Source organism: Mercenaria mercenaria, chromosome 3 (assembly GCF_021730395.1).
Source record: "Mercenaria mercenaria strain notata chromosome 3, MADL_Memer_1, whole genome shotgun sequence".
NCBI lineage: Eukaryota > Metazoa > Mollusca > Bivalvia > Venerida > Veneridae > Mercenaria > Mercenaria mercenaria.
Genome location: NC_069363.1, coordinates 50,161,734 through 50,189,054, shown reverse-complemented (window position 1 = coordinate 50,189,054; position 27,321 = coordinate 50,161,734). Strand labels below are relative to the sequence as shown.

General features: G+C 35.1%; 1 protein-coding gene across 1 annotated transcript in view; it reads right to left on the bottom strand.

Moving 5' to 3' along the window:
- The window catches only part of LOC123524871 (trichohyalin-like), a 151,901-nt gene extending 127,164 nt beyond the window's left edge, over window positions 1-24,737 (bottom strand). Inside the window, exons 1-8 of the mRNA XM_053539697.1 lie at window positions 24,632-24,737; window positions 22,388-22,502; window positions 13,384-13,482; window positions 11,907-12,026; window positions 9,459-9,590; window positions 7,413-7,514; window positions 4,550-4,675; window positions 3,657-4,295 (exon numbers count right to left, since the gene is read on the bottom strand). Of these exons, the coding sequence (XP_053395672.1) occupies window positions 3,657-4,295; window positions 4,550-4,675; window positions 7,413-7,514; window positions 9,459-9,590; window positions 11,907-12,026; window positions 13,384-13,482; window positions 22,388-22,480 (1,311 nt within the window). The 5' untranslated portion in view covers window positions 22,481-22,502; window positions 24,632-24,737. The remainder of the gene's footprint in view (window positions 1-3,656; window positions 4,296-4,549; window positions 4,676-7,412; window positions 7,515-9,458; window positions 9,591-11,906; window positions 12,027-13,383; window positions 13,483-22,387; window positions 22,503-24,631) is intronic.
- Window positions 24,738-27,321: the final 2,584 nt, after the last annotated feature.

The window sequence follows — 27,321 nt, the reverse complement described above, 5'->3', positions numbered from 1 at the left end:
ATCCATTTGAGAACAATCTAAGACTGAAATTATAAGCATTTATACACTTTTACGTCCGTAAAAAGTAGCGCACCAAAAAATTTTGGATTGATTTTTTTCAATGGGGCGAGCGCAAGCCAAAAACAAAAATAATATTTTTTTTGTGTTTCTGAAAATATACGAGCGACAAATCCGATGAACAACTTTTTAATTTGGTGAGGCCTTAACTGTCAGTTTCATGATTAGAAAAAAAACTCCCGCGTATCTGTTTGATGCTCGGTTGCTTAGAGATGGGCACGTTATTCTGTTTCCTTCAAAGAAAAATGGGGCTAAAAATTGCGAAAAAAGTGGAAATTTAATATGAGCCGGAGCGGGTGTCAAGCTGATTTTTTCTGAAAATGTATATTTTGATAACCTTATTTTCTCAGCAAAACGTCAGCTTGACACCAGGTCCGGCTCACAATGAAAATCGAGCATGTAGTGTGTAAATTGCGTGTAAAAACGGTAAAAGTCACGGACCTGGACTATTTTAAAGGCCTGAGTCTTACAAATAACTTGGTTTTGAATTTTTTAAAAGTCATAGTTTTAAGGTTTATGGTCTTCTTTTTTGTTTTAGACAGTTAAAATTTCACTTATGGAGTTTTCATATTCTAATTATTTAGGGGGCCATTTCCCATATCTAATCATATCCCGTCCTTTCATGAAGATCAGTTGAAAAATACAGCCTCTATCGCATCCATAAGCTAAATGTTGACAGACGACAGACAGACAGACGCCGGACATCAAGCGATCACAATAACTCACCCAAGCATTGCTCAGGTGAACTAAAAACAAGAATCAGCAACAAAATAAAGGCTTATGGTTGCTTGGTGCAGGGTGCAAAGTCAAACAGATCAAATATTGTGAAATATTGCCAAGTGATGGTAAAGACACGCACACTAACTGTGCAAGATGAAAACCTGTTCACACACGCAAAAAAAAAACAAAAAAACAGAACATTACAAGATGACATAATCATTTTTTTGTTTTTAGGAGCTTTCAAAGAAACACATTAGTTTTGGAACAGTTAAAATATTTGTTGATGTTAAGGTAAATCTGTACTGAAACACATGGCAAAACCTGTCCAATACACATGTTATGGGGAATGAGTGATTGAAACAAGGACAAACAAGGATGTCTTCAACATGATACCTCATTCATTTGTTCTTCATACATTTTCTGTACTTTTTCTTGCTGGGCTAACCTATACATTTCTGCAGGGGCTAGGGAGGGCTGACCGGGCTTCGTCCCACCTTGTGTGCTCCAGGTAGCCCTTTCTCTTGGGGATGGCTAATATAATATAATAAACCCCTCTTGTTTAAGATAATATTATGATATTTATCAGTAAATTTAAGGAAGGTCTGCATGTTTTATAAACTGGAAGTAACAGCGTAATATCTATACTATCTCATAATGTGCAAATGGTTATTATTATAGGAAAATATTACATTTTAAAACATGGGACTTACTTCAAACTGTATTTTGACAGTAGTGTAGCTACCTATCAGACACAAAGGTCACGGCCTGCCCTTGATTTTTACAAGCATGGTTTATTGTCCAAATAATTTCAGTATATGCCTTATTCTATCTCCAAATATAAGTCAACATAAACAAGAGCCGTTCTACAACTCTATTTTTCCTGATGAACCATACCCTGGGACACAGTCTTTCTTTTGTCTGCATCTATTTGTCTGCACACCAATTAGGGGCTGGCTACAAGCCTGTTCAATATGATTGGATAAGTAACCCATCAATGTCACTATTTAGCACAACTTTACAGGCTACCATTATTATAAATACAACTACAGAAAAACAACAGCCATATCAACAAGCATAAATATGTAGGAAAATCATAAAATACACAAAGCATGTAATACATTTTTAAATTCACAAAACATTATGATATCCATTAAGTCAAACCTACACAAAAGACTACCTGTGTACAGAGACCATTTGACTCAAGAAGGTCACAAGCTTCATTTCTAAATAAAACTTTTTCAGCTAACATTAACTCACGAAAAAAGGCCTCATAAAGACCACACTTCAGTTTTCCTAGTCTTTATACACAGGCTGTACTGATCAGCATTTACCTCTCTATCTTCAGAGGTTTGAGAGAAATTACTACTAAAGCATCTGCCATTTGTAACCACAGTATGAAGAATGCATTAACCATAAACAGTTTTCACAACAGTATTCTACATCAAACAGTGCTTACATTTTTTGCCTGACCAAAGCAATTTCTGACAAAGACTGATACTCAATTTCAGTACGAGGTATAGCCATGATCAGTACCATTCTATTTCAGATAATGTAAAATCATTTAATTTTGTGGTTTTGGTCAAAACGACTATTTAATGTGGGGATAAGAATTCCCAGATTTCCAGTTTTGAACAAAAACTGAGTGGAAATTTCATTGTTCATTCAGATTTAATTTCATTTACCAATTAAACCACAAAATCCACAAAAGTCTATAGATACTAATGTTTTCACAGTAATCAAGCTCAAACTGTAGTTTCACAGAAAGTCCCTCCGTATTGTTGCTATAAGACATTGTAATAGGACCCCAGTCTTGCTCTTCTAATCCCCATCTGAAGTATTGCAGAAGACAGAGGTACAAATGACAGATCTATTACAAATTCATTAAAAGTTACCTATTCTAAGCTCAAATACAGGTGAAGATACATAATACTAGCAACAACAACTGTGATATATATAACATTATTATATACTGTAACTAATGATACAGAAGTGTGGACTGTTCCAAACTTTGTCATAAATCATCAAATTAAATGAATTAAAATGTCATTTTCAACTTTTTAGTATATAGCTTTCAATTACCTGTGTTTATGAATAATTTCATCACAAAACATGTCTGTTCTGCTGCTATGAGAAATACTATCCACAACCTTTATATAACAGGCATTTCATAGAATGAGCTTGTCTTCCTAAAGCAGATAATGTAATTCTTTCTGTAAAACTGGAACAGTCCCCATGACAATTTATGTTATCATACAAATACTGGTATCAAGGACTATAAGAACTTGCTGAAAAGGTATGTAATATCCAGGATGTCACTTCATTATCTAAAACAATCAAAGTACATCACAACAAATTTTGCATCTAGCTAAGACTTGTTACTTCATTGGTAAACAGTCAAACCCATTTACAAAGACCGCCTTGGTCTTTGTTGACAGGTGGTCTGTTGACGTAGGTAATTTTTCACTATTTATGGTTAAACGGGAAGAAAAAACTGGCCTTTGTATGCAGGTTTAACAGTAATGGCCTTCAGAAAACAAATAAAATTCAAATAAATTTTGTAGCAGCTGCAACAATTTGACTAGTATGAAAAAGTTTCAAATGTATATGCTAAGTCTTTAGATAGTATTTTAGATAGAAGTGTGCACAGACATCCTGAAGTACATACTCTTCAGCAGTTTCTATCCTACCTGAAAACAATACTGACACAATCAGATTACAAAATACAATCAAAACAACATCAACACTTCTGTGATATATAATACATTTCTAGCTGTGGGACACCAGTGAAATCTTTAACTGCTGGCAGTGACGATTATACCAAGCACACTTCTAGCAGCACTACATATATCTGGGTATCATCAACATCTACACAGTTTTACCTTTTTTAACACTTCTATCATTCTCTTTTGTTCTTCCAGTATATTTTCTGGAGAATCAAATCTCTGTCGTTCAGCTGGTGGAGACAGTGACCTTGACCTTCTGACTTCTAACAGACGATGACGTTCCTGACTGTCATCTCTATGCGGTTCTCTTCTATTTTCAGGCTGACCCTGACCCCTCTCTCTGTCATGACCTCTACCCAGACTCTCCCTTTGGTCATACCTATTATCTCTTTCATCCCTCTGTCTATTATGTTCTCCATCCACTCTTTCATCCCTATCATAATCAGGATGACCTTGACCCCTTCTCCCATGACCTCTATCTTGGCCTTCATCTCTGTCTTCCAAATATATAGGGAGTCTCCTTGGTCCCTGTTCTTGCTCAGGTATAAAAGCAATTTTAGGTTGTGGCTGTACTGGCTCATTTCTCCTGGGGCTGATCTTTGGCATATCCATGACCCTTTCCTCTATCACATGACTCTGAACCTGGTTTGACCTTTGACCAGCTGCAGGTGGCTGTGGCGGTTTATGAGTTACAGCTGCCTCTTGTCTGTAACTAGGTTGCGGTACTTTACGCGGAATGTGCTGAGGAATTTCTCCATGCTGCCTTGCTTTAAATAAAAGCTGTTCACGTTGTTGCTAAAATAATGAATGTTTAACAAAATCTGGTTACACAAGGTCATAGTTTTGTGTGTGATTAAATTCAACTATTCTATCATACATGTACGAGTTTCAATAAAATGCAAAAATTATAAGTTAAGTATGGCTTGCATATGTGTACCTTACTACACAATGGTAATGTGTAAACAACAAATTAGCTGACAAAATTTCTCTACTTCATAACATTTATACACATCTTAAGTGAATTTGACTTTACAGTTCATTGCATGTACCTCTTCAAGAGCGAGTCGGTTTTTACGATTTCTCTCTCTAATTTCTTGGTCCCTATCTTTCTGGTCAGGTCCAACAAACATGCCCTCTTCAGGGGTAACTATATGCCTCTTTGACTGCTGCTTTTTCTGTAGCAAATTATCAGTAAGTGCAATACAACAAACTTCTATGTCCAATATATCTACTTTGAAAAATAAAACAAAACAAAATTGATCTTTGTTTCAATATGTTGGAACTTAGACTTTCGCCATTTTCTTATTTAATTCATTTTTAATGATGCTGCATAATGATACATCATTAACACATATTAGCCATTTAATGAAAATTAAGGTTCTTAATTCAATATAAATTATTCATGTATCAGTTAAAAGAGTTTGGCAAAATCTATTTAACATGATGCGGCACCAACTTTTGGAATAAATGGTGTTATGTAACAAAATAGATCTACACAATGGAAATACCTCTACATACAGGGCCTTTTATCATCAAATTTGGAATGGTTGCCAATAGTTAGAAAATACATGAAGAGAAAAATGAAATTTATAGGGAAAATGCCTCTTCAAAACTATAAAACTTAGTAATAATCTTGAGAAAATGGGATTGACCAGTCTTTATACGAGTAAACAGCCCTTTTAAGGTAGTGCATTACATATATTAGACTTCTTGATTGTTATAAATAGTGCAATTAGCATCTTTCAGCAGAAATTTGATGGAAAGTAAAGAAAACAAGAGGACCATGATGGTCCTGAATCGCTCACCTCTTCCCACATGACCCAGTTTTAAGTATGACATCGTTTTTTTTTCTATTTTTAGACCTACTGACCTAGTTTTTGACAGCACGTGACCCAGTTTCGAACTTGACCTAGATATCATCAAGATGAACATTCAGACCAACTTTCATACAGATCCCATGAAAAATATGGCCTTTAGAGAGGTCACAAGGTTTTTCTATTATTTGACCTACTGACCTAGTTTTTGATGGCACGTGACCGAGTTTTCGAACTTGACCTAGATATCATCAAGGTGAAATGTTCTGACCAATTTTCATGAAGATCTTTGAAATATATGGCCTCTAGAGAGGTCACAAGGTTTTTCTATTTTAGACCTACTGACCTAGTTTTTGAAGGCACGTGACCCAGTTTCGAACTTGACCTAGATATCATCAAGATGAACATTCTGACCAACTTTCATAAAGATCCAATGAAAAAATGTGACCTCTAGAGTGGTCACAAGGTTTTTCTATTTTTAGACCTACTGACCTAGTTTTTGACCGCACGTAACCCAGTTTCGAACTTGACCTAGAAATCATCAAGATGAACATTCTGACCAACTTTCATGAAGATCCCATGAAAAATGTGACCTCTAGAGTGGTCACAAGGTTTTTCTATTTTAGACCTACTGACCTAGTTTTTGAAGGCACGTGACCCAGTTTCGAACTTGACCTAGATATCATCAAGATGAACATTCTGACCAACTTTCATGAAGATCCCATGAAAAATGTGACCTCTAGAGTGGTCACAAGGTTTTTTCTATTTTTAGACCTACTGACCTAGTTTTTGACTGCACGTGACCCATTTCGAACTTGACCTAGATATCATCAAGATGAACATTCTGACCAACTTTCATAAAGATCCCATGAAAAATGTGACCTCTAGAGCGGTCACAAGGTTTTTCTATTTTTAGACCTACTGACTAGTTTTTGACTGCACGTGACCCAGTTTCAAACTTGACCTAGATATCATCAAGATGAAACATTCTGACCAACTTTCATGAAGATCCCATGAAAAATGTGACCTCTAGAGCGGTCACAAGGTTTTTCTATTTTAGACCTACTGACCTAGTTTTTGACCGCACGTGACCCAGTTTCGAACCTGACCTAGATATCATCAAGATGAACATTCTGACCAACTTTCATAAAGATCCCATGAAAAATGTGACCTCTAGAGTGGTCACAAGGTTTTTCTATTTTTAGACCTACTGACCTAGTTTTTGACTGCACGTGACCCAGTTTCGAACTTGACCTAGATATCATCAAGATGAACATTCTGACCAACTTTCATGAAGATCCCATGAAAAATGTGACCTCTAGAGTGGTCACAAGGTTTTTCTATTTTTAGACCTACTGACCTAGTTTTTGACCGCACGTGACCCAGTTTCGAACTTGACCTCGATATCATCAAGGTGAACATTCTGACCAATTTTCATGAAGATCCCATGAAAAATGTGACCTCTAGAGTGGTCACAAGGTTTTTCTATTTTTAGACCTACTGCCCTAGTTTTTGACCGCACATGACCCAGTTTCGAACTTGACCTAGATATCATCAAGATGAACATTCTGACCAATTTTCATAAAGATCCCATGAAAAATGTGACCTCTAGAGTGGTCACAAGGTTTTTCTATTTTTAGACCTACTGACCTAGTTTTTGACCGCACATGACCCAGTTTCGAACTTGACCTAGATATCATCAAGATGAACATTCTGACCAATTTTCATAAAGATCCCATGAAAAATGTGACCTCTAGAGTGGTCACAAGCAAAAAGTTTACGGACGGACGGACGCACGGACGGACGGACGGACGGACGACGGACGACGGACACTGCGCGATCACAAAAGCTCACCTTGTCACTTTGTGACAGGTGAGCTAAAAATACTTTTTGCAATTAAGAATGCATCTTTCTTCCAGACCAATTTATGAAGAAAACTGCCCATACATTTCAATATAAAAACATCCAAAGATCAAGGTACTAAACCTGCAGCTTTATATAAAATAACAATTTAACATACAATTACTAAGATAGGATATATATATATATATTGTAGTATCTCACAATGTCTACACTAGCATCACACACAGTTCAATACCTTATCCAAAAACTCATTATATTCTTTTCTTTTTTCAGCCATATGAGCCTTTTCAGCCTCATGGTAGTCAAAAACATTGGCTTTTGCTGGTTTTCCTGCCCTCTATTCACAAATATAAAAATACTTCTATTTATACACTATCAAACAGTTAAAAAAAATAAGTGCATCTGCACTGGATTTTGGTTGTATTGACACAGATAAATACTGCTGAAGATGACAAATGTGAGAAAATGTAAGTATCTGTTAATTTGGACTGGAACTGACTTTTTGAAAAATGTTCTCTTTGAATACATATAACATTCCATGGATATAAAAAATCAAAAGTATGCTAGATTTGATGAGACATGCTGCTGATTATTTATAATTATTCCAAAGCTTTTCAACTCACAGCTTTTTTATCAAAAATATAGTGTGTCAATACATAAAAATCCATTTTAAGCTGCACTGTTCTTACTATATAAGTCAAAACAAAAGAATTAATAAGCAAAACTATTAATTAAAACTATTTCTTAGTGATTTGAACAATTGTAATACTATATACAAATTATATAATGAACACTAATTTAATGACATTGTTAACAAGATAAAATACAAATGTTTAAAAAGCATAGGCTTGCTATTCACAGCAATATATTCAACATGGCTTAACTATAATAAATTGTAAGCCTTTTACTACAGCAACCTTCTATACATGTACAATATTTAAAATCATTTTGATCATTCCGTTCCAAAGTTTTTTTACTGCTGGGATGCAAAATACAATTTTTTGACAAATTTAAGCTATTTTTGTAATATTACAAAATTTAAATTGAATGTGCTTATAAGCAGCAACCACATAATATAAATAATGTTTGAGAAAAAAAGTTTGTCCGTCAATAAATAAAGCAGGTTTAATTTGCCCTAAACTATGGTCGGGGTTTGGGGAAGTTGGGGGCCTAAAATCACTAAATTATTTTTTATATGTATGAACTAATATCTAGACTTTACTTTCACTGACTGCAAAACATACATTTACGTACATATCATGGATGTTTAATTAAGTCACTGAATAAAAAATTATCTTCCTCGTTTAACAAAAAAATGTCACTGTATAACAATAGCAAGTACTAGCTTACTGAAGCAAATGCCTGCACACTGTAAACAGTCATAACTATTTCCTGAAAAAAAATATCTTAAAAAGTTTTAGCAGTAAGTATAATTACTATGGGAGTGGGACATTCTTAAGACTTTATTACAACAATTGTATTTTAAAATGTTGCAAAACTCGCGACCTTGTCATACCAAACCTGTTTACAAATGAAAACTTTTGATTTAGTAACTGTCAAAATAAACAAAACAAAGCTATTAAGCTTTAAACTGATGCTAAATAATGACCTTCACCATTGGTATATGAGCCGTGCCATTGGAAAACCAACATAGTGGGTATGCGACCAGCATGGATCCAGACCAGCCTGCGCATCCGCGCAGTCTGGTCAGGCTCCATGCTGTTCGCTTTTAAAGCCTACTGGAATTGGAGAAACTGTTAGCGAACAGCATGGAGCCTGACCAGACTGCGCGGATGCGCAGGCTGGTCTGGATCCATGCTGGTCGCAAACCCACTATGTTGGTTTTCCCATGGCACGGCTCATATGTAAAATACTTCTGTCAAGGTTCATGTTCGAACTATCATAAACATGTTACTAACTAGTTCCCCATTTGAAACTCAAAGTCCCTGAGAACATGTACAGGTTTTGTAAAACTACGTTCAATGATCTGTCTAAAAATGATGTAGTGCTATTGATCAATTTGAAATTTGTGGTCATAAACAACCAATCAAATGCTTGAGTTTTGTGACTGGTCTCATGATTCAATTTCATAACACCTCACACAAATTGTCACCATGGGATCAAACTTTAAGAAACAAAACCCAAACCTCCAAATTCTATAACCCCAAACAATAAAACATTATACACCATGGTGAAAACCACAAACTGTATGCATACATACACACATACAATAACTAATTAAAACAATTGTGAACTGCCAACAAGCTACAAGTGCCCAAACCTTAGATGCCATTGCTCGTTTCATTTCTGCCTGTCTCTCAGCCTCGTAAGCTTTACGCTGCTTTTCATACGAACCTAGAGGCAACCCCTCCTGTGAAGGAGTTCGGGGCCGTCGCCTACCTCTTGGGCCCTTCTGAGTATTCAAATGTAGTAATCAATTCATATGTTCTTACAGAACTATCTACACTAACTGTAAAATCTTTTAAAACCTAGTAATCAGGACTCTTAAAGTACTGCTTCATAATTTTTTATTCATACAAATAGCATACTAACAAATGGTTATATCTGACATCAGTGTATAATAATTTCCCCACATTTGTGTTCACTTTTAAAAGAAACACAAGATCTGTAGACTCATAATGAGAAATATTAACAACAATTATAGGAATTAATGCCAAATTGCTACAATTTCTTATAATGAAAAAAAAATACATGGCAATTTTCTGGCATGCCCTTTATGTTACCAATAGTAAACAAGAGCTGTCCGTAAGACAGCCAAGCTCGACTATTCGAAATATTGTCACAGAAGCAGGAAATTATTACCCAAAATGTTAAATATCAAAAGAGTTTTTAAGTTCGAAAGGGGACATAATTTGACCAAAATACATATCAGAGTTATGGGACTTGATGTTATCAACTAGTTTTATAACCCCGAAGAAACATGTTAAGTTTCAATTCAATATCTGCATTAGTTTTGGGGATAGTAACTTGCATGTTAAACTTTAACCAGAATTTTCTAAGTCCAAAAGGGGGCATAATTTGCTCAAAATACATGTTAAGAGTTATGGAACTTGACCCAGTGAGGTTGGTAATTGACCTTGAAAAAGAATAAATAAGTTTCAAAGCTATATGCCTTTTGGTAATAGCTGTATGTACTTGCATGCAAAACTTTAACCAGGATTTTCTAAGTCCAAAAGGGGGCATAATTTGCCCAAAATACATGTCAGAGTTATGGGACTTGGTGCTATCAACTAGTTTTATAACCCCGAAGACACATGTGAAGTTTCAATTTAATATCTGTAGTAGTTTTGGAGATAGTTACTTGCATGTAAAACTTTAACCAGAATTTTCTAAGTCCAAAAGGGGGTATAATTTGCCCAAAATACGTGTAAGAGTTATGGGACTTGACCCAGTGAGGTAGGTAATTGACCTAGAAAAAGAAAAAATAAGTTTCAAATCTATATGCCTTTTAGTAATAGCTGTATGTACTTGCACGCAAAACTTTAACCAGAATTTTCTAAGTCCAAAAGGGGGCATAATTTGGCCAAAATACATGTCAGAGTTATGGGCTTGACCCAGTGAGGTAGGTAATTGATCTAGAAAAAGAAAAAATAAGTTTCAAATCTATATGCCTTTTAGTAATAGCTGTATGTACTTGCACGCAAAACTTTAACCAGAATTTTCTAAGTCCAAAAGGGGGCATAATTTGGCCAAAATGAAGGTCAGAGTTATGGGACTTGGTGCTATCAACTAGTTTTATAACCCCGAAGACACATGTGAAGTTTCAATTCAATATCTGCATTAGTTTTGGAGATAGTAACTTGCATGTAAAACTTTAACCAGAATTTTCTAAGTCCAAAAGGGGGCATAATTTGCTCAAAATACATGTCAGAGTTATGGGACTTGACCCAGTGAGGTAGGTAATTGATCTAGAAAAAGAAAAAATAAGTTTCAAATCTATATGCCTTTTAGTAATAGCTGTATGTACTTGCACACAAAACTTTAACCAGAATTTTCTAAGTCCAAAAGGGGGCATAATTTGGCCAAAATGAAGGTCAGAGTTATGGGACTTGGTGCTATCAACTAGTTTTATAATCCCGAAGACACATGTGAAGTTTCAATTCAATATCTGCATTAGTTTTGGAGATAGTAACTTGCATGTAAAACTTTAACCAAAATTTTCTAAGTCCAAAAGGGGGCATAATTTGCTCAAAATACATGTCAGAGTTATGGGACTTGACCCAGAGAGGTAGGTAATTGACCTAGAAAAAGAATAAATAAGTTTCAAAGCTATATGCCTTTAAATGATAGCTGTATGTACTTGCATGCAAAAACTTAACCAAGGTGTGACGCCGACGCCGACGCCGACGCCGACGCCAGGGTGAGTAGAATAGCTAGACTATTCTTCGAATAGTCGAGCTAAAAATCAGCTACAGCTGAAACTCAGTATCTTAAACTCTGGCAGTCTCAAAGGCATTTTCAAGTCCCGTCCCGAAATACTTGCATAAAATATTTCTGCTACCTCAAAGTAAAATACTGAGTTTCAACTGTATATAGAGATATATACCACATCCTTAATAAAATTCAAATGTATATAGAGTTATATACCACATCCTTAATAAAAATCAACTGTATATAGAGTTATATACCATATCCTTAATAAAATTAAGTTTGTGTCATTCTTCCCACAAACAATCTATGGTACACAGCTGTGAAAAGTTTAACTCACCTGTGCAAGAATATCATTGTACTCCTGTTGTCTCTCTGCCTGTAACTGTTGCCTTTTCTTATCTAATTCTTCATTTTTTGGTATTAAACCAGTCTCCTCAGGCTGGGCAGGTGCCCTCCGCTATGGATACAAAATGTGGAAACATTTTCTTGGTATATATGAAATATTTCAAGATCACACAGTAAGGTACATCACTCAGAATATACCCAGTACTCACAAAGTTTTTGTCTAAATAATATGTGACTGTCCCGTAATGGAAGCGTATTTGTGGTTATTATAAATTTCACATATTCAAGACCAGAAACAGCTAAAAATTGATCTATACACATCCAGTTTTTTAACACCTACAGCAGGATCCATTTACAGACCTCTACTCATCAAAACAAGGCAGTCTGAAAGTCAGCTAATTCCCCCGCCACTGTTATGGATAGTGAAAGGGTAAACCTTTGACCCTGAGCTGTGACTTTGACCTTGAACTGACATGACTGACTCATGAATTCTGCACATCATCTTGATGAGGTGATCATTTGACCCAAGTTTCATGAAAATCCTTCAAGGGGTTTAGGAGATACAGAGCTCAAACCTTTGACCTTGAGTTGTGACCTTGACTTTGAGTTGACAGCTGAATCATTAGTTCTTGATGAGGTGATCATTTGAACCAAGTTTAATGAAAATCCTTCAAGGGGATTAGGATCGAGATACAGAGCGGACACAAAATGGAAGGCTCAAACCTTTGACCCTGAGTTGTGACCTTGACCTTGAGCTAACATGGCTGACTCATGAGTTCTGCACATCATCTTAATGAGGTGATCATTTGACCCAGGTTTCATATGAATCCTTCAAGGGGATTAGGAGATACAGAGCAAACACAAAATGGAAGACTCAAACCTTTAACCCTAAGTTGTGACCTTGACCTTGAGCCGGCATGACTGACTCATGAGTTCTGCAAATCATCTTGATGAGGTGATCATTTGACCCAAGTTTCATGAAAATCCTTCAAGAGGTTTAGGAGATATGGAGCGGACACGAAAGTGTTACGGATGGATGGAAGGATGGACGGACGGATGGAGACCATTCCTATAACCCCCACCACTCGTGGCAGGGGATTAAAAATTCTTTCAAAATTTAACTATTCAATTTTCAGCTAATACTGGCTTTTCGCCGGGATTTTAATTATCCTTATTCCCATTTACTGAGCAAACTTCACCCTAAATAACAGGCCTACATCAGACATTAACAGTACTGTACTTTCTGTTGCTCTGATGAGCTTTCAATACCAAAACACTTTAGTTTTAGAGCAACCTCTAACAGGTTTATACCCAAAATACGCTAACCTTTTTTATAACACGCAAATGTGACCACTGAAGGGAAAAACTGAACCTGTCAATACTTGTAAAAGGCACTTATACAAAATTTTATTAATTTGTAAAAAAATTTGTTTTGGTATAAAAGATTAAATAAAATGAAAGTTTAATACCTCTTCCGCTGGTCTCGTGGCCTGTGCATTATTTCTGTCCCACTGTTTACGACCTGAGGGGGAGATCACAGTCTGACCCCCGGGATACCTAGACTGGTCCTAACAAAATGTTTCATATGTGTATTTGATATATTGTGCACATGCATATAAATATGTGGATACAAACATAGATAATAAACCGTCATGCACATTTTATTACTAGAAATAAAAATAATTGTATCTTTTTTAAAAAATGAATAAATTCAGTACAAAAGAACAACCTGTATTTATAGATACTTCAAAATATAATACAATGAAAAATTTTGTGACAAAAACATTGTGTACTTTAAGTCTTATTTTCTGATGATTTAAATGAACTGCATGTTTTCTACAAAAGGAAATTTAAATAAAGTAAATACTAAATTAGCAATACAGAAACATTCATTAAGTGCAACTGAAAAGATGGCGTGTATCAAAAACCAAATCTAGAACAAACTTTAATAAGATAATACTTGTAAATGATAAAAACATCTTATGAACTGCAACTTCTTGAAAGAATAGCATTATTAGTCAAGGGCTGTCAGAGGAGAGCAATGCTTGACCATTTAAAAGCCTTGTCACTTAAGCAAGATTTAAAAAAATGAAAACAGAGTTATAACCAAGGTCAAATGGGCAACGATTTTGAATCATAGAGGTTATGGATTACACCCATATATATTGCCCCAAAAAAAGGGGCATAACTACATCAAACAAGAGCTGTCTCCATAGGATGACACATGCCCCCGATGGCACTTTGAATGAATAGTTATGGCCGATGTTAGAGTTTAGGACCTTTGACCTACAGACCTGGGTCTTGCGCGCGACACGTCGTCTTACTGTGCCACACATTCATGAGTAGTTATGTTAAAATCCATGCATGAATGACAAAGATATGGACCGGACATGCCCTTCAATGCACTATCATGAAATATGACCTTTAACATCTAAGTGTGACCTTGACCTTTGAGCTACAGACCTGGGTCTTGCGCGCGACATGTCGTCTTACTGTGGTACACATTCATGCCCAATAATTTTAAAATCCATGCATGAATGACAAAAATATGGACCGGACACGCCCATCAATGCACTAACATGAAATATGCCCTTTAACGTCTATGTTGACCTTGACCTTTGAGCTACAGACCTGGGTCTTGCATGCGACACATCGTCTTACTGTGGTACACATTCATGCCAAGTTATTTGAAAATCCATCCATGGATGACAAAGATATGGACCGGACACGCCCATCAATGCACTATCATGAAAAATGACCTTTAACGTCTAAGTGTGACCTTGACCTTTGAGCTACGGACCTGGGTCTTGCGCGCGACACGTCGTCATACTGTGGTACACATTCATGCCAAGTTATTTGAAAATCCATCCGTGGATGACAAAGATATGGACCGGACACGGAAATTGCGGACAGACCGACAGACGGACAGACGGTTCAAAAACTATATGCCTCCCTTCGGGGGCATAAAAAGCAATGGAATTATGGAAGTGCGTGAAGTTTCAATCCATTCCAGGTTTAGTAGTGCTTACATATAAAAACAAAACAACTGCATGTTCAAAAAGAGGCATAACTTTGTAAAAAGCAAAATGCCTGCTGCACAGTAAATGGGCCAAATGTGTTAGCATCAAAGTCAAAAATTAAAGTTAAAGATTTCTTACCTGTTAAGCCTTTTTCATGAAGTTATATGTTTTAACTTCATGAAAAAGTAAAATAATAGATAACTTTTTGCTGATTTTTGTTTTTATACATCATTTTCTATCAGTGGTTGGGCAAGGGGACGGACGTTACATGGGAATGTAAAAAGCTTGTTTCTGAAGCTGTTTACTGTCATTAAGATGAGAAAATTCACCAAATCAATAAACCAGTACATCTTTACAAGAAACTTATAAAAAATTTGCCAAAAATTGAAAAAAAAAATTTTTTTTGTTATTTTACCTGTCGAAGCAGAGAAGGAAAAAAACAGCCATACTCATATTTTTCCTGTTACCATTTATAATATTATACTTAATTGGATAACAACCTTTTAAATGAAGACACAAGAACATCAGTTATTAAACAATTCAGTTTTTTGTATATTTCTTTTTTACTTAGGCTTCAAAACTAGTAAAGAGAAACTGATGGCAAAGGGGGACGGACGTTACATTATGAGGGGACGGACGTTACACTAATTATATACATTTGTTTTTCAAGCTTTAATGTGGCTCTACTGAATAAAAACAGATTCTGTTAATGTTAAACCTATCTAGATGAATGAAAAATGATACAAAGTAATAAAATAAAAAGAAATATTCTGAATTAGAGTCTTAAAATATGGAGGGAAAAAGAAAACAGTATTTTTTAATCAGGAAATTGATAGTGTTCGTCCTATATATTCACTGACTTAATGAAAGGTGTTTCTAAATTTTCATTATTATGCTAATGTCATTCAATAAAAGATATGTGTGTGGTTATGGTACATCTGACTGCTAGACTTAAGTAAATTAGGATGGACGTTACAAATTCACCATAATTTCTAACAATTTTTTTTTGCAAAAACTATGTTGAAGCATAAAACAAAACGAAACAGAACAAAATGAGAAAACGTATTAAAATATTTCTTTTCATGAACATGTAAATGATATGTATCATATAATATCATACACTTTTAAGAAAGTGACAGTAATCATCATCTCAGCACAAGAAGGGGATAAGAGCTCTGACATCAAACACTTTTTTAACCGAGGTGAGGAGGATCATTTTGTTTCACTTTGAATTTCACAGATACCACTATAAATCATATTAATATACATAGATTAAGAAAAATCCCTTAAGTATGTAATCTGAAAGTAATGCTGAAAATACATTTATATAGACAGTATTTTCTATTCCCCTGTTTTGGGGATTGAAGGAAGGATCCATTAGGAGGGGGAAAATATGCTGTAATAACAAATACTATTTGGGTCCTTAATATGAGTTTGAAAAAAAAATACCCTGGACCCTGTACAACAGTTGGTACATTTACTTAAATATCTGTGATTCATTGCCATGACACATCAGATTTTGTTTATGAAATGATCATAATTTAGAAGAAATTTTTATTCAATTTAAGGGTCTACACAACCATATGGCCATTATTACTGGCATGAGCCTGGATCATAAAATTAGTTCAACTTAAAAGAATTTCACACATTTAGTCCCACTCCTAATCTGCATATGACAGCAAGCTCCTCCCCTTTCTCAGTTTTTCAAAAGAAATCACTTTGTATATACAAGGTTCATTAACGAGTCAGTGTTTTTACAAGGACTAGGTATGGATCCAGAAATGTATATACAGGGTCCAGTTTTATGGCACCTTGTATAACGCTTAAGTTTTCCCAAAGTATGTGTTTATACAAGACTCGTTAAGAGGGTAAGTGTTGTTTTGAGAATCTTACAAGGATCCAGAGATATATACATGTATAAACTGGGCCCAGTTAAGTGGATCCATTTTATCAGTTTTGTATATTTTTCTCATGTTGTTTTTATAGCCAACTGTTGTTCCAGCAGGGGTCTCGTTACATGTGACATATTATTCTTTTGAATAATGTCCTCATATTTGTAAATAAATGTTTCATTGGGAATGATTTAACACACACCATCTTTATTTATCAATATATAACCTACAAAAAGTTACTGATGAATAACAAAATCAGAATATATGAAATATTCAATTATCACAATTTTTGTAACATCCGTCCCTTTTCTGTAACGTCCGTCCCCCTATTTTTCAGATGAAGATGATACAACATCATATAAATCTAAATGAATCTTTTTATTTATTTATTACTTATTGATGCATGTCCTATCAAACAGGAGTTAATTTCATTTAAATTTCCTCACATAGCATAAAAAACAAAGATTTTTGCTCTAATTTTCAGGTTTTTTTCTAGTTTTCAATTTAAAATACTCAAAAGTATGAAAAAAAAAATTTTTCAACATTGTTTTTGATAATTTCATACTTTATACATACTCTTGTGAAATAATAGTATCAGATATTACCATCAAAACATGAAAACACTGCATTTTGTACAAGATTAAGAAAAGCATATATAGGGGGACGGACGTTACAGGGACGGACGTTACACATAACTTTTGATATTTCATCATTTTTTTCTCAGCAAGGCTGCAGATCTATTTATTTTTTATTTTTTCATGATAGGTATGTCATTAAGCATATATGAAAGTAATTAATATCAGTATATTCATATTCAATTATAAAATAATAGAGGGGGACGGACGTTACACTTTTTTTCACGCAAATGGTTTTTTGGGTGCTTAAATGGACTTTTTTACTAAAATGTCCATTGATAAGTGCTGCAAGCATTTTTTTCATATTCTACAAATACATAGTAAGACAGTGAGCAAGAAAATTATTTTGAATATGTAAAATTAAGACATTTTGTGTTCAATTCAAAATTTAGCATTTTTGTTAAAAACGGTGGTGTTACACGAGTCACTTTTTATTACCATATTCATAACAAGAGCTGTCCGTAAGACAGCCAAGCTCGACTATTCGAAATATTGTCACAGAAGCAGGAAAATATTACCCAAAAAGGTTAAATATCAAAAGAGTTTTAAGTTCAAAAGGGGGCATAATTTGACCAAAATGCATATCAGTTATGGGACTTGCTGCTATCAACTAGTTTTATAACCCCGAAGGCACATGTGAAGTTTCAATTCAATATCTGCATTAGTTTTGGAGATAGAAACTCGCATGTAAAACTTTAACCAGAATTTTCAAAGTCCAAAAGGGGGCATAATTTTCCCAAAATACATGCCAGAGTTATGGGACTTGACCCAGTGAGGTTGGTAATTGATCTAGAAAAAGAAAAAATAAGTTTCAAATCTATATGCCTTTTAGTAATTGCCGTACGTACTTGCACGCAAAACTTTAACCAGTATTTTCTAAGTCCAAAAAGGGGAATAATTTGCTCAAAATACATGTCAGAGTTATGGGACTTGATCCAGTGAGGATAGTAATTGATCTAGAAAAAGAAAAAGTAAGTTTCAAATCTATATGCCTTTTAGTAATAGCTGTATGTACTTGCACGCAAAACTTTAACCAGAATTTGCTAAGTCCAAAAGGGGGCATAATTTGGCCAAAATGAAGGTCAGAGTTATGGGACTTGCTGCTATCAACTAGTTTTATAACCCCGAAGACACATGTGAAGTTTCAAATCAATATCTGCATTAGTTCTGGAGATAATAACTTGCATGTAAAACATTAACCAAAATTTTCTAAGTCTAAAAGGGGGCATAATTTGCTCAAAATACATGTCAGAGTTATGGGACTTGACCCAGTGAGGTTGGTAATTGATCTAGAAAAAGAAAAAATAAGTTTCAAATCTATATGCCTTTTAGAAATAGCTGTATGTACTTGCACGCAAAACTTTAACCAGAATTTTCTAAGTCCAAAAGGGGCATAATTTGACCAAAATGAAAGTCAGAGTTATGGGACTTGGTGCTATCAACTAGTTTTATAACCCCGAAGACACATTTGAAGTTTCAAATCAATATCTGCATTAGTTTTGGAGATAGTAACTTGCATGTAAAACTTTAACCAAAATTTTCTAAGTCCAAAAGGGGGCATAATTTGCTCAAAATACATGTCAGAGTTATGGGACTTGACCCAGAGAGGTTGGTAATTGACCTAGAAAAAGAAAAAATAAGTTTCAAAGCTATATGACTTTAATTGATGGCTGTATGTACTTGCATGCAAAAACTTAACCAAGGTGTGACGCCGACGCCGACGCCGACGCCAGGGTGAGTAGAATAGCTAGACTATTCTTCGAATAGTCGAGCTAAAAATGTAACGATTTCAGTGATCATCAATGTTATACATCATTTTAAAGCTAATAAAATTATCTGTTTAAAGGTATTCAAATCAAACTTATATTTTGTTATTTGAAAATACTGTAGCATTTTTTGAAAAGTGTAAAAATCCAATGCTAACGCATTACATGAAAAAACGGCCTATTTTCAGCCATAAAATGGCTTTCAAATTATTTTTTTTGGTTGATTATGTGATTTTTTTTTACTGCAGCATTTGAATACTACTAAGACACATTGAAAACAGTTTTAACAAAACTTGAAACGGATGTTCCTCTATAAATAAAATGCAGTTACATGTTTTTTGAAAAAATTGGCCCATTTACTGTGCAGCAGGCAAAAACAGAGTTTAGGAACCTGCATATTGCATGTCAGAACTTCAGAGGGAACAATATGTGAAGTTTCAAATTATTCCCACAAGTGGTTACCCAGACAACTGCTGACACCAACAATGGGCGAGTGTAAAAGCTCCAGCTATTCTCCGAACTGTTGAGCTAAAAAGCATGTTTTAAAGGCTAACAAAAGCTTAAAAACACAAATTCTAATCCATTCAGTTTTAAAAATCCTGAACAGTTTTTAGTGAATCAGATAACATGTTATGTAATATGTACCATTTTGAGCCGAATTTTGATAACTAGTTAGCTTTTTAACTCTACTCTTCCCTTCAAACAATGTAAACATTAAATTTACCATTCACAGGAAGCTGGGTGACATAGCCAATTTTCTGTAGCAAGTTTAAAAGTTAGTACTGTTATATTTGATAAAATGCACAAAATACATTGATAAATTATTAAAAGTGTATTACTCATTGTAAGTCGAAGAAAACTGAAGTTTACACTGTAAAATCAAGTGATAACTGCCGATATAGATTCAAATATTAAAGGCACTGACCTCTAGATCGTAAAACAACAAAAAAGAAAATTTTTTAGATATCAGAAAATTATTGCTACATTTCTTAAGAAGACTTTAAAGATTACTTACTGACAGATTATGTTATGGAAACACATGAAAATTCGTAGTTTTAACTAATTTTTTTTCATTCAAAATTGAAAAGCATTTGTAATGGAGTATCAGTGGTAAACTGCCTTAATTATAAAGAATGTTAAGTATGAATTCCTCTGTGGTGATTTGGTCAAGAACTGAAGTTTTTATAGAAGGGTGGCCTGCGTTTGATTCCCAACTTGGATATTTTTTTCTTGTTTTCACATCTTTTAAGGTAGTAAAGGAACAAAAACTCATGTTCCAATGTTCGTAATATGATTTAACTTCAAATCTAAACAAGGCCACCGCCAGGAAGTGTCTCGCCCAAGAGCAAATTGGACTCATGCTTGTGAATTCTCAAAAGCATCAAAAATATCTGAAAAATTCTAATTTCTTCAAAGTCAAGGTCACTAGGGGGCTTGGACTCAACATGTGGGTGCAGAATGAGTTTTTGAACCATCCTACAAAGTTTTCAAAGCAATTTATAATGTAACGGTTATTGAGATATTGTCATTCTTGTTAATTTTCAAAGGTGTTAACAGAATCTAAACAAGAGCACTGCAATGCGGACATTATACGCCTGAAGGTATGACCTTTGACCCCTAAGTGTGACCTTGATCTTGAAGCGAGCCATCAAAAACATGCGCTCTGCACGTCGCCCCCATGTGGTGAACATTAAATGTGCCAAGTTTATTTAAAATCCTTCAAGCAGTTCAAGAGTTACAGAGCGGACACAAAACAAAGCCATCTGACCCCTAAGTGTGACCGTGACCTTGAAGCGAGCAATCCAAAACATGCGCTCTGCACGTCGTCTGAATGTGGTGAACATTTTTGTCAAGTTTCTTCGAAATCCATCAAGGGGTTCAGGTGTTACAGAATGGACACGAAATTGCTAACGGACAAATTGACACCGGCATCGTAACATAATATGTTTCTTTGGGCGTATAAAAATGCAAATTTCTTCAAGGCAAAATTCACTAGAGGGCCAGGACTCCCCATGGGGGTGTAAAATTAGTTTCTAAATCATCCTACAAGGTTTTAAAGAAATATATGTATTGGTTTTTGGGTTATTTCCAATGCTGACGCCACTGCTGTCACCAAAATTTAGATCGATTAGTCTCGCTTCAACTAAAAGTGGGCGAGACAAAAAAATCATCTATAGCCAAAATCTGGAGTCCAGTCACTTTAAAGCATACACTTAAATGATTTAATCCTGCTTTTTTCAGAATTTTAAAACAATAAAAACTTCCAAGACTTAACTGAATTTTGTTACTTTTAGTTAAAGTTTTACATTTTATTTACAATAAATTGAAACTGGATGTTTACTTGACTTTATGCACATACCGGTATTCTATTACCAAACATGCCTGCTTTTTAAGTCAGTTAAGTATAGTACCTGATTAAAGATGATACAAATTGTCATGCAAACTGTATATGTAGTAGCATTCAGAAAGCAAATGTTGCACAGTTTATGAAGAAAGATTCAAGCCCACAAAAGAAATACAGTAAAATATATCTTAAAACACAAATAACAGTTAAAACTATAGTTCACAACATAAATAATATGTGAGAGATTAGATACGGTTGAATCTGAAAGGACTTTGAAACAACTGTTTCTATTTGAAAAGCATGAGAACTATTTAGAACTGGACCTTCAAAAATCCGACAACAAAAAAACTGTCCAAATTTAATAATAAACTGAGGAATACAAAAAATATAATACAATGATATCTATTCATATCCATTTATAATTCCAGGTAATATCTGCTTCTTATTTTTTTTATTTTTAAATTACTGATTTTCACAAAGTTTTTTGTTAGAAACTTCCAGGACCTATAATTTTTTTTTTATACATCATCGGTTCAAGAGTGAAATTTAGACTTTAGAAAGCTAAATGTTCTTTTTGCTCTTCCATCGTTAAATTAGCATTGGAATTAATGAAATTTTGCATTAATATACATTTCAGAATCAGAAGTAAAATTTAACAAACATAAATCTGTTTTCAACAAAGTTGCCCCAAACTGAACTTTTGCCTTTTTCAGGCTTCAGATTTTAAAGCTTGATGAAAAACAGGTCCAGGACTGCCTGACCATAAGCATTATACCCATAGATTTATAGTGACATTAGAAATTCAATGTAACATACTGTGTACTGGTTGAACTGTGATCTTTCTTGCTGCAGTTTCGTTTTGTGGCCTCTTATAAACTGGTCAATATCTGTATCCACCAATGTTCCCATTCTACTCTTAGATCTTTATTGTCTGTAATTAGAAAACAGAGAAGTCAGCTAAAGTGCTAGATACATCATTATTGTATGGTTGAAGCAATTTTCCATTGATCTTTTTATTATCGGTGATTACATTGACAATTTTTACAGCCAAATAATATCATATGCTGTTTCCCCTGGCAAAAAATACACACATTTTCCCTTAATTTTTTTTATATTTTCCCCCGAAGAAGGTCATATCTTAACTTTGAAATTTTAAGAAAGCATTCCGTAATATGCATAGTGAATAATTTCAAGAAAGTCATATATTGGAATTTCATGTTTTCAGGTTTATAGCACTAAATTTTTTCAGGCAGATACTGATAAAAAAATCACATCTACATTATTAAATGGGTGTTACTTGATAAATATAATGGCTGGGTCCAAAGGTCAACAGGAGTTGCACTGAGTAGGATTGATTTAGGTCAGGTGCCAAAAGCTTGATAATCAATAATCATGGTTCCCGCTGTCGGTCACCAATGGCGCCAAATAATAAATACAACAACAAAAATCGGCGATTAGATTTTTCTCACGGATGTAAAATTCTTATAATATGCACCGGAAATTGATTCATGATAAAGGTTGCGCGTGAACGATTATACATGTGTTGCTTATTTCACCTGTATGACATTTTGAGATGTGTGTTTTTAGTTGCTATTGACATTTTGCAGGTCAAATTAATTATAATATGTATATGTATAATTGTGTAGTAGGGTAGAGTATAAGGGTGCACTTATACTTCCTTGCTATCAAGCTAGCATTTATAGCGACGTGGTAGAGTGTCCGCCTTAGGTAAGAGAGGTCCCGGGTTCGATTCCCAGTCAGGGCTAAAGTATTTTCAGTCTGTTACATTTGGAGCCCAATGTAAATAACTCATGAGTAGACATGAATGGACACCTTGGAACGTCCCACAGGGGTTCAAACTCCTGGAATTCGAGGACAAATTCTAAAATGGAGGGGGTGTATGTAGTAGGGTAGAGTATAAGGGTGCACTTATACTTTCTTGCTATCTAGCTAGCATTTATAGCAACGTGGAGGTGTGTCCGCCTTAGGTGTGAGAGGTCCCGGGTTTGATTCCCGGTCAGGGCTAAAGTATTTTCAGTCTGTTACATTTGGATTAACTGACGAGTTTAATTACCCAGCTGATTAGATAATTAGACAAGTATTTATTAATGTTGTTTGTAGCAAAATTAAAACAATGAAAAGAAATGAAATTTCTGATGTCGCCAACGCAGTTAAATGATATCTAATTTTCTAAATGATTGAAATAAAGATATATAACTATATACGTGTTTGTTACTGAATGCCATGCAGTAATTATCATTACATCTTAACATAAGTAGTACTACTGTCTCCAACTTTGGAGCCACTGGCGCAAACTTTTTATGATTGGCGAATTTGTTGGCGCAAAGTAAATTGAACCAGAGGAAACCCTGAATGCAAACTTGAACAGGGCTTAAAATTACCAATAACTCACAGAAAATATTATTAAACAGCACTGGTTAAAATGTTGATAAAATGCAAAACAACTGTTTCACATGATAGTTGAAGATTTGTGCTAACTTCAATGAACATTACAGATTTTTACAGCGATTGGCAGGAACCGTCAATTATGCATGTTATGTATGAACAGGTGCTTTCAACTATCTTCCGTTTTTATCCTAAATGAACTTGCAAAACTCAGGTTTCCGGATAATAACCAAACACAAAGTGAAGGTCTTTTATTGTTTTGTCGCTTGACAAGTAGGCATCTTAATTATTCTCCAGTCTTATTTTTGGCAATCATTTGATTCATTACTTCGTCGAAAACCGATGTCACGGGGGTTATCCCTAGACTCTTTAAACATTAAGATCCGTGTGTACAGTATTGAATTAAAGTTGTCCTTCAAAATTGCAATGACAACAATATATACATATACCAACCTCCAAAGGAACGCGTCTTTTGTTAGTTTGGTGGTATGGCTATGAAATCTTAGCCAGTTTTACTTTTAGGCCAATAATTTGAGTACTAAAGCGTTTATAGCAACAATATTTTTAGCCATGTATCAGAATTTTTAAATAGCAGTGAACTTGATTTGACAAAAAATTAATGATCTGTATATATGATTTCTAAAATAATTTAACCTTATTCTTCCATACGCTTTAATCTTTAATTAAACTGATTATTTTGTAGTTTATTTTGATTTTTCGAGTAGCAACTTGATAAACGGAAACGTACTTCACGCATGCGTAGTGTGTTTTAAATGTATTTACGAAATAGTCTGTTACACTGATCTGTCTTATCGAATACAGTACATTGTCTTATTAATTCTGAAAGGATTGTTCAATCACATAATACAAAAAGCTAAACCTACAACTATGAAGGTTTAAACAATACACATTGCAATAAGCGCTTCCAGTCAGCTATATTGTCGATGTTGTAGAATAGGTATAGAAATCCATGTAGTATCTAACGCGTGGAAGAGTCTATTTACGAAAAGCACTTCGTGTTATCATCGTCTAGCCAGGGCTATCCAGCTAAAGTCCCGTCTACACACTACAAGAAAATCTTGTATGGCCCATCACTAGATAATTTATTTCTTGTACAAGCAATTAGTGCTTTGCAATATTTCTTGAACTTGGAAGACACAATAATTTTAAATGGAGGGAAATCATGACAGGTAAATAAAAAAGATGGCCGAAATGATACGGTACAAAGTGTTTATAAAGATCAAATATTTGGACATTTAAAAATGAATCTTTGGTGAAAACATTGATTGAGAAAAACTCTAGTTAAAGTAATACATATCCAGTTGAAGAGCACAGCTACTTAAAAGATATTATTTCAGGAAATATGATAAAACAGTCATATTTTGTTAATATGTAACCTTGTGAGAAACATAAATAGGCCTACTTTTTGAGAACAACGAACTTGCTGATGTTACTCTTCCACTGGAGTACTAGATATGATTTTATTATTGAATTATATAAACTTGGCTTTTGAGCATGTCATTCAATTAAAACATCTTTTTTTCTGCTGTCCACACTGCCATGTTTATTGTTAAATTATCAAAGCCAAACATTCAATGATGGTTTTATTAGATCTCAATACACATTTAATGAAAAAATGTAAACAAAATTCCATACTGGACAGGTGATCCTCATCAAAAACCCTTTATCAGAGCATTTGACAGCACTACCATCCAAGAAAAATAGGATGAGTTCTAAACGCTACAAGATCTTGTAGCCGAAAATTATCTAGAAACTGCCACTCAAAAAGACACTAATGGGGGACACAATGTACTGTCTACAATATACAAGTTGCAGTGATTTATATCTTGTGCAAGTTTTCTTGAATAGTGTAGACGAGCCTTTAGTTTTAACATATTTTATTGCTCATTCAATATTTACAAGAATATATAACAATTTTACAAACACAAACAAATAAGCAAATGGGTCGGGCCACAAGTTCTTACAACATCAGATGACGGCCCTCCCCCAACTCTAGGTTAGCTCTAGAGGCAGTAATGATGTTATTGGTGATAGCAGGAAGGTCTAATACGGGGAGTTCCAGGTGATAGTAAAGTAGGCTCTATTCTCTATACCTGTGTTAAACCTAACCCTAACCTCTAGTCAGTGTATTGTACGCTCCAGTTTCTACCCGTAGTCATATTCGATACTGCATTTATGAGTAACGTCAACTTTATGTCCAGCTCTATCTATCTTTCTATCGATTCTGTCAACCTGTCTTCGCTTGATTGTTACAGAAAGGAGATTGCGAGGGGCTGCGGGTCGACTCCGTACTCGCCTGTTCCAACAGTTTCCCAATGACATTGAGATCCGGTGACTTAGACGGGAACGTTCTGTTGTTGCAGCTATATCTGTGTCGTACGAGCGGTATGGGCCTGTGCTCCATCTTGCGCAATTTTTATGTTTACGTCCCCCGGGCTGGGAGGTGGGAAAATTGCGCGGGGTTTTGGTCGTCCTGTGGTACCTAGCTGCATTGTGGTTCCCCCCGAAAAAACCTAAAGGTCTGTCTTGGCGTGAAACGACACTCGGGCCCCATCCCACCCAAAAAAACCACCCCCAAAATTTGGGTCTTTTAAAAAACACACACGCGTTCAATCTTTAAACCTCGATGTCTGTACACTCGCATCCTTCCGTCGTTGGGGTACAAGTTAAACCGGCTCTCGTCCGTGACTACTCAGCCCGTGTCATACGCTAGTGCCGACGGGCCCATCGCTTCCGCTTCCGTTTTCGGTGAGGTGGTGTCAGAATGAGCCCCCTGAATGGCCCCCAAAGGGGTCTTTTTCCCCTGTTCGCGTAGCCCCTTTGTGGGCCTGTTTGTCGATTTAAAGGGTCTGCATGCTTTCCCCTTGGTCGCCATGCAGTGAAATTGTCACGGTCTTTGAAACTATCTCGAAGTTGATTGTAACAATCCGCGTTGTTTGCGGGGTTGTCCCCCCTTCTGCGAGGCTGCCGGGGCTCATAATAAACCCTTGGCCCGGTGTACTGAAATTTTCTCCGCAGGCTAGCAATGGTGGACACTTTTGCCCAAAGATGGGGGCAATCTGAAAGAAAAAACTCAATATTAAAATTTTCATTGAAAAAATGTACATTTGTTTTTGGGATTTATTGGGAATAGTTTTCATTTTGCAATTACTTGCAGTAAAAAATATCGGGATATAAAAAACCCTTGATTTAAGTGTCTAGTAAACCCGGCCCCCCGACTTGAAACATGCCGATTGCGAAACCCGCGCTCTTGGATATTAATCCGAACCTTTAAAATTTTTATAGCTAAATTATTTTTTCAGTTAAAAACAACTAAATGAAAA